General features: G+C 40.8%; 1 protein-coding gene across 1 annotated transcript in view; it reads right to left on the bottom strand.

Annotated features, from left to right (window-relative positions):
* The window catches only part of SPOCK3 (SPARC (osteonectin), cwcv and kazal like domains proteoglycan 3), a 161,986-nt gene extending 149,999 nt beyond the window's left edge, over positions 1-11,987 (bottom strand). Inside the window, exons 1-2 of the mRNA XM_021555661.3 lie at positions 11,906-11,987; positions 11,597-11,773 (exon numbers count right to left, since the gene is read on the bottom strand). Coding sequence (XP_021411336.1) covers positions 11,597-11,773 — 177 coding nt within the window. The 5' untranslated portion in view covers positions 11,906-11,987. The remainder of the gene's footprint in view (positions 1-11,596; positions 11,774-11,905) is intronic.
* Between the last annotated feature and the right edge of the window lie 872 nt (positions 11,988-12,859).

The raw sequence follows: 12,859 nt of genomic DNA, 5'->3' as shown, positions 1-12,859 counted from the left end.
TTTTTTAATGCTTGTCTGACTTTATTTATTTCTGCTTCATAACTGTCACCCTCCAATTTACTTGACTTTCTGTACAGTTTTGCAGAGTGCAACACGTGATTCAGCAGAAGGGGAAAGCAGAGGGATCACACAATCTGCAATTCACTGCAGGAGCTGGGCATGTAAAGGCAGCACAGAGGCACCTACACTTACACATGAAGCAATGCAGCAAATGAATCAGACACATATTTTAAATACACAAACAGAAATCCTTGAAGATGAATTAGCCAAAATGGAATACTTTGATTCAGGTCAGTAAAACTGAATGATTTTTTGTACCCACACCTTGCAAATGGCTGAAGAAGGGAGGCAAGGGGGAGGAACTACAGAATAACAATTTATTTATTGGAAAGGAAAATAAAATCCCCAGTCAAATATAGAAACTTAACAAAATAAAGAAACAATGTTTTCATTGTACTCCATAAGTTGCAATGAACTTGTAATTCTCTTATATCTATTAAAGCAAAAAGAAAAATAAAAAAACCACACAATCTTGGTATTTACACTACTTTATACCACTAGAGGGGTTTTTCTAATGAAAAAGACTTATTGGATGGATGACTTAGCTTGCTTTCTTTCAATTTTTCAAATATGCAAAATACATCCAGAAGTCTGTTTTGTAGACTTAAATGTCAGATAATTATTTCAAATAAGCAGACTGGCAAAGTTCCACCTCTCGCAAACGTCAGTGAACATATCCTCAGTGACCTCAATTAAAGACTCCCTGCAAACCAGGTTCAGATCCAGTCTAATGCAACATCACCCCAGAGAAACCCAGTGAAGATTTGATAAAATGAAGAAAAGAGAAGAGAAAATCTTCAAGGTGAAATGTTTCACTTCCTGAGAAACTTCTTACAAATATACTATTTGAACAACTTCCTTTAACAATTCATGTATTATAAGGTTGGCTGACTACACATCCCTTTGAAATTACAATTAATTCAGCATTATTAATATTATTTTATTTCTTTTCTTTCATTTTCCTTCAATCAAACACTTCTCTTGATCTACACGAGACATAAAATAAAACATCACAACATCTTTTGTTTCATCCCTATGCTTGATTACTCTTGGCAGGTTTTTTGGTCTAATGAGCAAGCTGTTTGGCTACAGCTACCTAAGTTAAGACAATTGAAAAATTAATTTGTCAAATCCGAAAATACATCTACTTCATTTTCAAGATTAAATTTGTTTTATTGTAGTTTAAATGAATGATGCACATTGACATAACTCAGTTGTATAAATACTGTGAAAAATGTTACAGCTATAGAAATTTTATCTTCAACTAGTAATTTTTTTGGTAATTAAAAAAAAATCCTTCTGCAATAAATAAACAAGAGTTGGATCTGTGTATGTGGTAATTAAGCATGCACAAATTGCTAACCTTTATCTGCATTAGAATAAAAAGCATAGATATCTGTAGAAGAAGCAGCAGTAAATAAACAGATATTACTAACCAGATGAACTTTTTATTATTAATAATGTCTGACAGCAATTTATAATATTTTAGGGAAAACTATCTCCTAACGTTCACGCTCTTGAACAGTCCAGCTATATTCAAACTGGGCTGGAAAGTTACAATAGCAAAAAATTCAAGATCCCCTTAATTTCCAGCTGAAAGAGTAACTGTTTGACAAGAAGGATCTTTTTAAAACCTTGACTATGTAAGATGCTATCACATTTTACAATTAGACAAGCACTGCTAGAATCAACATCAGCTTTGCTTCACAGAATAATTTCTCACATTTTCTTTAAGTATTATTTTTATAACTTCCCCCACCTTTCTTGGAGAAGCTGGAGTTCAAACATTTTATTGATAATCTCTATATGCTTGTAGCAATACTTCCCTTTTTCTTATGTGATATTTATGGGAATGTAAAAAAAGACCTAGTTCTTCCAGTCAGTGAGCTGAAACTATTGTATATAGCTGCCTCAAAATCTGAGATATGAATTCAGAATTATTTCATTCTGCATACCGCAAACATTATTAAACCCATGTCACCTTCAGTTTATATCCAAATTATCTGCAATCAATGGGATGTCAAATGGTAAGATAAAATGGCAGACATGGTGAGGTTGCACCTATAAATTACTTCAAATATTCTTTGAGGTATTTTGCTCCTCAGAATGAGGGACAGACAGAATAAAATCACTTCACATTTTTATTGATCTGAGGTACCAGTTAGCATAAGCACATGTGCGCCCTCACACACGCACCGCCTCATTCACTTCTTTTTAAAAAAAAAAAAACCACCCCACACAGCAGCTCAACTTTTCCATCTGCTGGACATCAAATACTCTATAATATTAACTCTATAATATTAGAACTTTAGAACCTTCTGGAGGAAAAAATGCCATTGTCTTCCAATGATTTATGTTTCCCAAAAATGTCAGAATTCTATTTACAGACTGCTATAATCCAAATCTAGAAAACTTAGAGGAAAAAATGATAGTTTCATTTGCCCTAAGAAACTATAATTTTTACACAGGAATAAAAAAAGGAAAGAGAAGAATTTTAAACATTCACCATATGTAAAAAGCATGCAAGACAGAAGAGTATGGTAGCCTTTGTCCACACCACAATTCTACCACTGTCTAGAACCCAGTTTATAAATCCACATTCAGTAATAGTGAACAACATTGAAATGTTCTGAGGTTCTATTCATCTATCTTATTCCCTCAGTACAAATCTACATATACATAGTTAATTCTACTTCTGCATATCCCTCCCTCTCCATCTTTATGAGACTACATCCACAAATCTCAGAGATAAATCTCATGATTCATCATCATGTTAAACTTAAATTGGCTAAGACATTATTTACAGTAACTACAAGGCAGTTTTGGGTATATATTCCTGCATGCTTTGAGAGGATATTTTCTTTTGTGGAGCCCATGAATTTCAGTGGATATCACAGGTAGAACCAACTGCCTCTTTTTCTAACATAATTTAGTCTTTTTCTTAATAGTGTAAAGAAATTCTGTCCACTCATACCCCAAGTACCAGAGTTCAGCAAAACAGGACCGTGTAACTGCCTACTAAGGTATATAAATATATACACCTGTAGAAATAAGCACACATAGGAAAAAATTAACAGTTTAACAGTTTAGGTGAGAAATGCTAGATTGAGTAAGATTTAGTAAAATAGTTATGCACTTACTGTGCTTTAATATAGTTCACATATAAAATATTGTGCACTATTTTCAATACAGTGAGCAATCTGACAGCCCTTTGCCGGATTTCTAAAGAGCTCTTCACATTCATGTCTTCTGTTCCTGGATGTTGGAAAAAAGGTTGCCTACCTGTTTCTGAATATGCTTAAAGACTTGAACACCAGATTAAAGTATGTATCCTGGTGACTATCTTAATGAAAATTCTGAAGCCATTTCTCTACCTTCCTTAAGATTTGAAGTAGCTTGCATTCCAACATCAACTGTGATTTTTCACATAAAAGCAACTGGCTTTTATTGACAACACACCCAAGAAAACTCTATGAAGATGGTAGAACAGAAATCCTTTTAAACAGCAAATTAGCATAAGAAAAGTCAAGCACTCATTCCAGCCATTTAGTCTTTGGGCCAAAAAGAAAACACTTCTAGATCAGACCAATATGAATTTAAATTGTATTTTTCCTTATTCTTCTGCAAAACAGCATAAATAATCTGTTGCCTAGATCATCTGGGAATATTGCAGCTAATTAATTCCCTCATAGTGCAGGCCTTAGAGAGCAAATCTTAATCTGTGCCCAGTAGCACACAAACATTGCTGAAACCTGAAATGCTTTTGCCAAAGTAGAATTTTTGGGTGTAATATAATCTGTGAGGCTATAAGTAAATAAGCCACTATACACAGGCAAGTACATTGTCAAATCCAACGGTCTACTCTGGCCCTAAACTTGAATACAAATAGTTCTCAGAGCTTGACATGGATTTTATAAATCTGACTAAAGTTATTAATTTACTCTGTTGCAAAAGGCTGGAAGGTCACTTTCTACAACAGAGTCTTGTCACTGCTCTTTTACCTACCAATCTATTGTTTTCACTTCTAAGAATCGCTGCTTGGGTTCTCTCGTGAAGGGATGTTCCAGTCAACAACACAAGCCCTGCCAAATCCTCAAAACATATATGCATCATTAAATATAGATCCCCACACTCTTCATATTAATAACTTCTTGCTGCTTTAATGAATAGCTGGTAGAACACAGATCATTTTTCACAGGCAGTAGCATATAACAAGGAGTAACTTCTGTACTTCTCACTGCTATGCTACAAAGATTTAACAACTGGAATGAATTTCATCATCAAGAGCAAGATCAGAAATGTTAAAGGAGTTTGTTTTCAGTTGCATATAGGCCCCAGTGAAGTGCACTACATAAAATTGTTTGATGACTTGCAGACATTTTTTAGAAAGATACAGAACAAGCTGTAAACTGACGGTCTCTTCTGAGTCAATGATTATGTATCACATGAGAAAATAAAAAATTAGTTCATAACAATTTTCTACAGCAAAATATAAGCACTGGATGGTCTTCAATAACAATATATTAAGATAATATTTTCTGGAAGTGATAAAATATCAAAAAGTTTGAATTATTTCAATCTTTTAAACCCATTCTCTCATTGTGTTCTGTTAAAGCAGCCACTTCCAAAGAGTAACAGAGGAGTGATATCACATCTTCATCGTAATGTGAAAAGCTTTGTCATGGATTATAATTTCATTCTACCTCTCCTTGTGTCCTGTCCAAGGTTATTACCTTAAACTGTATCACCTTTTTTAGGTACATCATTAATTCCTACATAATTTTTCCTACTATCATCTATCATTGTCAAATGGGAAAGTAGAAGTGAAAAACCATTAAAAAAATAACAAAAAACTAAAAAACAACTAAAGATTGCTCAAATCAGGTAAGAATGCCCAGTGAAACTCTGATCACTGATATAACAAGCCACTAACTTTTCTCTTTCAGAAATAAAATTTCAAGAAATATGAAAATTACAAACACTTTTAATGCAATCCCCTATGTTAGCATTTACTAGCATTGCCTACATAGTATTTGTTTCTAAAGCAAACAGGCAAGATTTTTAGCATTAGGCATAGTGGGACTTTGAGATGCAGAAAAAGAAACTCTCAGTAGTTACTAAGACATTAAAATATGTCTAGTTAAGACAAACAGGATAATAGAAAAACAACAAGCAGTAGGAGAAACACCATTCCAAAATCAGTATCAAAAATTTTTCAAAGGTCAACATTGGAAACATTAACACAAAACAACATTACAGCTATTTTACTAAAGTACTTTCCCAATACTGATAAAAAAGTGATAGAAATACTGCAGTTAGAATAAAAGCTTCCTTATGCTTTAATATATAGGAGTTGCTCTAAAGTTAGGTTCCAAAAAAACATACCAGCTGCTAAAAGATTTTCTTTATTCTTTCAGCATATCTTGCAGGGAAGGGAGGGCGTGCAGGGACAAGGTGGCCACAGCAGGAGTCACAACAACATGGACATGACACAGAAACAACACACAACTGCTTCAACTCAAAGGAGTCACACTCAGAAACTGGCCAACACTTGCAAAAGGAATAACCCAAGCTATGATTTCTCTTTTCTGCAGAGAGTTACATCAAATGTTTCAATTACCACGAATTAATAGAAACAGAGGAGATAGGAAAAAATATTAATGGCATCAGTCTAAAAATATTCCAATTCTGCTCAATCCACTGTTTCCTACATTCTGTCACTCCTTACAAAATCTCTCAGGCATCTTTCTCTTCTGATTGTAAAACCAAGATAGCCTATGCAGTTTCTGTTACTGTTACCATCTATTTGTGTATTACAAAGCTATATGTACTACACTATAATAAGCACAGATGGCTAAAGTCAATCCCAATAAGATTTAATGGAAAGACAAGAGAAGACTGGATATCCATAGCCACTAAATAACCTACAGCATATAAAATAAAGATTATTCTTCAGAGAAAGGAGATAAAGATAAGATGAAACAATGTTATCAGCTTTACTTTAGATTATGAGGGCAATCTAAGGAAAAGCACATTACCATTTACTTAACTTCTAAACGTCAGCTATATAAAGAGCTTCCAAGTTAATGCCTTCCAAGAGACATTTAAGTGTTCAGTGTTAACAATAGTTTGAGATTAGTAGACTCTGCCTTTCAGACAAAAAAAGTATTTGGCACTAGAAACAGGCAGCAAAGGCAGACCATAGGAAAAGTAATCCTGTAAAAGAAAACAGGAATCCATACTCAAGAATTAATTACAAGCACGTAAAAATTAGATGCCTATGTCTATAACACAGAAGAAAGGAAAAATTAAGATTTTCATTACTCTTTCCTATTATAATTTGTTACATTCAATCTAGAAGTTATGAACAATTCAATAGCTCTTTAAATTTCCTTCATTAATTAAAATTAATACAAATTCTTAATACTTTCCCATATTTTACAGTTTAAAAAAGAGCAGTCAAGTCCTTACTAACTTCATTTCAAAGGCAGTAATTACAGGTGAAGGTACAAAATACTTATGCTGTCAGACCTCCTAGGCTTCAAAATTTTTTCTCCTTCACCACATTAATAAAACTCAGATCATACAAAGTAAGTCATGGAAAAAAGTGACTGACACTACTGTAGAAGTGCCAGCTTCAGCTAACAGGCTGGCACGTGGAAAAGATTCAAAGCCCTATTTGCAAAAGTAGCTTTACATTATTACAAGACCTTGGTTTAACTTAGGCTTAAAGCAACATAAAGAAGAAGCAGCTCATCTTTCATGTTTTCAACTCCACTTTCTCCTGATGTCATGATCATGACATATGTATGTTGTAAAAAAAGCTGCTGTACCCAATAATATGGTTTTTTGCCCTGAACCATGAAAAGTACTGAAGAAATAAGACCACCAAACCTTTTTTCGCAACTAATGAGTTAACATGAGTTAGAGAAAAAACCATGAGTGCTGCACTGTCCAATCCTAAATACTGACTTCCTCTAAAGTACATTTAGGATCCTCAATAAACTATGAGGGCTTCTTGTCCATTACAAAAACCTTGTTGAACAGAAGTCCTCCTCCTCCTCCTCCTAAACTAAAGTTACTAGTACTCCACTCTGGAAGCATTAAAACCTTCCAAATATTTACATGGTAATCCCACAATGAAGTACAAAGAACTCGTGATGAATCCCTTTTAAAAGAGCCTTTGGCTTACTCAATTGTACAAAGATGTAGTTGTGATCCATACAGAGATGTTCTGCTCACAACAGTACTGCATAGAGCTGGAATGGAGCTTAACTGAGTGGCAGTGTTTGTTTTTGAGAAGCCTTAAACCTCCAAAACAGACAAGGGGATAATTAATGTTGGCTATTACTGAATTGCTATGGAGACCTAATATTCAATTTATCTGCTTTCCAAACACAGAGGTCTAGTTTTCACTAATGCTGAAAAAACAAACTCTTTAAATACTTCCAAAAGACTCCTCTGGGAAGCCAACACAAGCTGCCCAAAGTTGCCACATGTAGAAGGCAATGCATTTGATGGTCAATGTGAGAACACCTCACAGCAAAGCAGAGTAAAAAGTACTACCAGTGCAAACTTCCTCTTCTTAGCTGATTGGTTTTAGGTCTATTCAATTTTCTTCTACCTTCTTCACCCTTGATAACTGTAATTAACATGGTGGGATGATAGTTAACACTGTAGCATGACGCAGCTGGTTGTAACGATCAACAAACCCTATTATTTCATAGCAATACTATGACACAGTTGAGTTGTGGAGTTCATTTATCAACTTAAATTTGAAAATACAGCAATCACTTAAATTATGACCTCTGAAAAGAAAAAGTATATATCACTTACAAGTTAGAACACAACATCTCTATTCCAACAGCAAGTTAAATTTACCATATAAAATACAGTGTTTTTAATGAACACAAATGCACAAGACACTTTACAAATATCCATTTCTAAAATGAGTTATTCTATAGAATGTTGCTTCATTGTATTTTAAAGAAATTAAAATTAAAATTTCTGAAAAGAAAGCCTTAAAGATTTTTAGACAGTGATACAACAAACAAATACAGTTGTATGCAATTCTGTCCAACTGACTGTAAAGATATGAACAGACAAAATTATTTTTAATTACAAAGCCACTGTGTTTTGCTCTAGGATTAAAAACACCACCACTATTTGAAAAGTAAACAGAAAGAGAAAAATAATTGCTATTTTCCAATACTCTGTTTTCCTCCACAGATTTACAGCATTATGAGTAATGAAGGTTTGCTAGATAAGATTTAGGAAGTTCAAAGTTGGAGAGTATAAATGCAATGCAATTTCTCAATCACGTTTTTCAAAAGGAATAACCTTTACTTTAGACAAACTGCAGTATATGTGTATATATATTTATGAAATGTCTAGTGCTTTTACCATAGGTAAAACCATTACCATAAAGCATTATCAATGAATAAAGAAGATACCCCTAACAGCATCTGTAAGTCTGAAATAAACAGAGGATACATTTCCATGGGCTAGAACCTCCCAGCATCCTGACACCACTGAAGCAGCCTAACCAGGCAACTTGGAAAACCTTAATAAACACATCAGCCCTGAGACTTATTTTAGTGACAGGCATGAATAGTTGCAGCTACTCAGCAACTGGACTGCAGCAGCACTAAGACAGGATTGAAAACTCTTCCTTCCCCACACTTCAGGCAAAAAATAAACTTATCCTTGTATAGAACCCAAAATGGTTTGACTTGCACATACAACTTAAGGGAAGTGATATTTGACATGTCCCATCTCCCTAGCTTTAAGAGGGAAAGTCTCCTATTTAAAAACAAGACCATTCTCAATTTTTGCACAAGAAAAAGAAGTGGGAAGCTAGGTAGCCTCTAACACATGTCTAGTTTCCCATTGTAACATGTTAAGGCATAGTTCTTGCCTAGATCTACTGCATTGTTTTCAATAGATTTGTCAGAATGATCAAGACCTTTCAAAAGAAATGAAGAGTCAGTTACAGTTCTGCCTGTAGAAAGTACTGAAAAGATCTTAGCTAGTAATCTCATATTAATAACACTTAGTGACAAAACTGACATTTTAGAGTATGTTAAGAGAGCTAGGTTTGTGGGTTGGCTTGACTTTTTATAAATAAAATATCATATCCTGGTTTATCAGGCTCTGTAAGGGTTCCCTTTCACACTGACTGTGTTCTTTCTCACTGTGATCTAAGACTCTTAAGCAACTGAGCCAATGAGCCAGAAGTCAGGGTCATTATCTTTCACATTAATCAGTCCTGTCAGTTAAGACTTAAGTTAAGCCTTTAAATACTTCTTTTCACACCAGAATTCCATCTCACCCTAACATCTGTAGAGTATTGAAAGCCTGCAAAAAATATCCTACTCTGACCAGAGAATTAAATTACAAACACAGGCCTTGCATACCTTGATTTTAACTCTGCAAGACAGTTACCCCCACGTTTCAAATGCTGCTGTCCTGTTCCTTAACAGGAGGCCACTTCTGAATCACCAATCATATTACGAATCACAATTTCAAAACCAACAAATTACAGTCGCAAATTTACACAAGTAAATTTACTAATTATATAAAATGCTGGATGGTAAAACTTTTCCACCATGTTATATTTAAGTATGATAATTGATAATTGTTCTTACAAGATTTTTTTTTAATGCATTCTTGTACAGGTAGATTAACACAATTGTGGGGAGTGGTTTACAGTTGTATGTTATGAATTACTGAAAAATACCCATGCTTTATAGGGAGAGCCTTGTAATATTAAATAAATATTCTAGACTGGGTACCAATCAATAGGACACAAGCATGCTGCACAAGAAATAAAAACATACTCTTCACTGAAGCAGCAGCCTCATAAAACTTACACAGTGTAAAAATAAGCCAGCATATTTGCAAATTGCCTCAGAAGAATCAGTATGCAGTATTCCTCAAAGCAGTCACTCTTAAAACCCTTGGGGACACCTACTTGTCACAGAATAAATTATCTGGCTAATATCCAATATTACAGTACACGTCAGTGGGCACCCAGGAGACAGGCATTAGAGAGCACTTAGCTTCCTCAGCCTTGCAGGTTAGTTCTTACATAAATGACTTTGCCCAATTACAAAACATAACTGATGCATGTATTTTGGAGTTTTCTAGCAGCAGCCTTTAATCCTCAAACATTTCTATAGCACCAGATTTTCACTTTTTTTTCACCCCCAAAATCACAGGTTCCAATGCACAGCATACTGAAGTGGTATTTTTCACATGAACCTAAGCTCTTTTTTGTTAAGATATTCAAGGCAAACAAAAATATCTGACTGATTGGAAGTGCTCCCAAACACCAGAATTATGCTGTTTAATAAAAACTATTATGAAAATAAGTTCTCCCACAACTCTAGTAGCTCTTTCCCAGGTGCTCAAGATAAATAACGAAGTTTGTATCCCACAGATATAAAGCTAGAAAATACATGCATCACCAGATACTCCATCCAGGTCTCAGAAAAATAAGAGACTTCTTGGAGACATTGACTTTGGTTTGCTACAGCAAACCGCAGTCACCAGCAGGCTGTAGAACAAGAAAAAACCTGTTGCCTCTGAAGTTGCAAACCAAATCAATGCTTTTCACCAAATCAAAGAAATCCAGCAGGTTAAAGAGTAAAGAAAACAAAAAATTACTTTGCATAGTTGGAATTCAGATTTTTAAAAGTGACGCCAAGGGACGCAGGATACTGGATGATCAAATAAAATCTTTTCTACTTAAAGAAATGTGAATGACTTTTGGAAATAGGTTGCGTTTCACTCAGCTTGCAGCAAACACAGCTCGAACTAGGCGGACAGGCGAAGCGCGCTGAGGACAGAGCCACCTTAGAGCGCAGGTTTCGTAACTGATGAGATTCGGGTCAGGCTGGGGCTGCTGCTGCCGGGCTCCAGGCACGGCGCCCCGACACCGCGCACCGCTGCGCCCAAGCGCCGCACCGACACCGCAGCCCCCGGCCGTGAGCGCTGCCCTTCTCCCCCGCCGGCACTAATGACAGGGCACGGCGAGACGCGGCGGTGCCGGCCGGCGCCGCTGCCAGGTGCCCGGGGAGGCGGGGGCTCTGTGCCGGCCGGCACCGGCGGAGCGAGCCCTGTCCCGGCCCCGCGCCCCCGCCGCATCCCTTCCCGCAGCGGGGCGGGAAACGGGAAGAGGGAGGACGAGCGCGGCTCTCCCCTGCACCGCCCGGCAGGGCGAGAAGGGCTCCCACGGCCCGGCCCGGGGGCCCCCAAGGTGCGGCGGGCGCCCCGCACGGCCCGGGGCGCGCCGGGCGGTCCTGGCCGCTCCGCGGCGGAGCGCACCGCCAACCGCCCGGCGGGACCTCCAGCCTCCTCGCCGAGGCGCCGCAGGCAATTAATTAAAAATTCAAATTAGGGGAGAAGGGTGTTAAGTTGAGGCTGTAGCCCAGCCCCCGCTCCACAAGGGATGCCCTACACTCTGCGGGAACGGAACCAGCGGGAGCGGGCTGGGCGCGGCTGCCGGCCGGCAGGGTGGAAGGGCTGAACTTACGTCTCGGAATTTGTTCCACTGCCCGACCTCCTTGTCGTACTGGGAGATGGTCGTGAGCCATTGTTTATCGTCCAGAAAATTGCCGCTGTCCGGTCTGCCCCCGGCCGCCGCCGCCGCCGCCGGGCTGCACCAGGCTGCCGCACACACGCACACCAAGGCTGCCGCTGCCGTGAGCATCTGGGCGAGAGGAAACACGGGCAGGGGGGTTACCCACAGCGGAGCCGACCCGCGGCCGGGGGCTGCCGGCGGGGGACGGGACAGCCGCCCGCGGCGGGGGGAAGGGGAAGGGAAGGCTGCCCAGCCCGTCACCTTGCTGCGAGCCCCGCGCTCCTCGCCGCGGCCGGAAAGGCGGCCCCGCGCCCGCTCCCTCCCCGCACGCGCCGCCGTCTGCGGCCGCCCGTCCGTCCGCCCCGCTCCCGCGCCGCGCGCGCCGCCCGCCCCTCGCCCCGCCCCGCCCCCGCCCGCGCCGCGCCGCGCGCCGCACCGGGAGAGGCGCGCGCCCGCCCGGAGCCGGGCTCCCCGGGCACGGCACATCCCGGGCACGGCACATCCCGGGCACGGCACCTCCCGGGCACGGCACATCCCGGGCACCGGCACTGCCCGGGCACGGCACATCCCGGGCACCGGCACCTCCCGGGCACCGGCACATCCCGGGCACGGCACCTCCCGGGCACGGCACATCCCGGACACCGGCACATCCCGGGCACGGCACATCCCGGGCACGGCACCTCCCGGGCACGGCACCTCCCGGGCACGGCACATCCCGGGCACGGCACATCCCGGGCACGGCACCTCCCGGGCACGGCACATCCCGGGCATGGCACATCCCGGGCACCGGCACATCCCGGGCACGGCACCTCCCGGGCACGGCACATCCCGGACACCGGCACCTCCCGGGCACGGCACATCCCGGGCACCGGCACATCCCGGGCACGGCACATCCCGGGCACCGGCACTGCCCCGGGCACGGCACATCCCGGGCACGGCACCTCCCGGGCACGGCACCTCCCGGGCACCGGCACATCCCGGGCACCGGCACTGCCCCGGGCACCGGCACTGCCCCGCCGAGCCCCGCCCGGCCACGCAGCGGCCTCGCGGTGCCGCCGCCTCTTCCAGGTGGGGGTGGATGCCGCTGGAACTTCGCTACCGCTTCCTTGGCACCTCGCACCCCGAGTTAGATCGGCGAAAACCCCTAGGCGGACACGATCCTTCAAAACTCACAGCATGTCAAGATAGAACTTCCCGCGACTTCGGGACAAGGAG

The sequence above is a fragment of the Lonchura striata genome, chromosome 4 (genome assembly GCF_050655825.1).
Source record: "Lonchura striata isolate lonStrDom1 chromosome 4, ASM5065582v1, whole genome shotgun sequence".
Taxonomy (NCBI): Eukaryota; Metazoa; Chordata; class Aves; order Passeriformes; family Estrildidae; genus Lonchura; species Lonchura striata.
The sequence above is the reverse complement of the archived record's forward strand: the minus strand, read 5'-3'. Positions and strand labels throughout refer to the sequence as shown.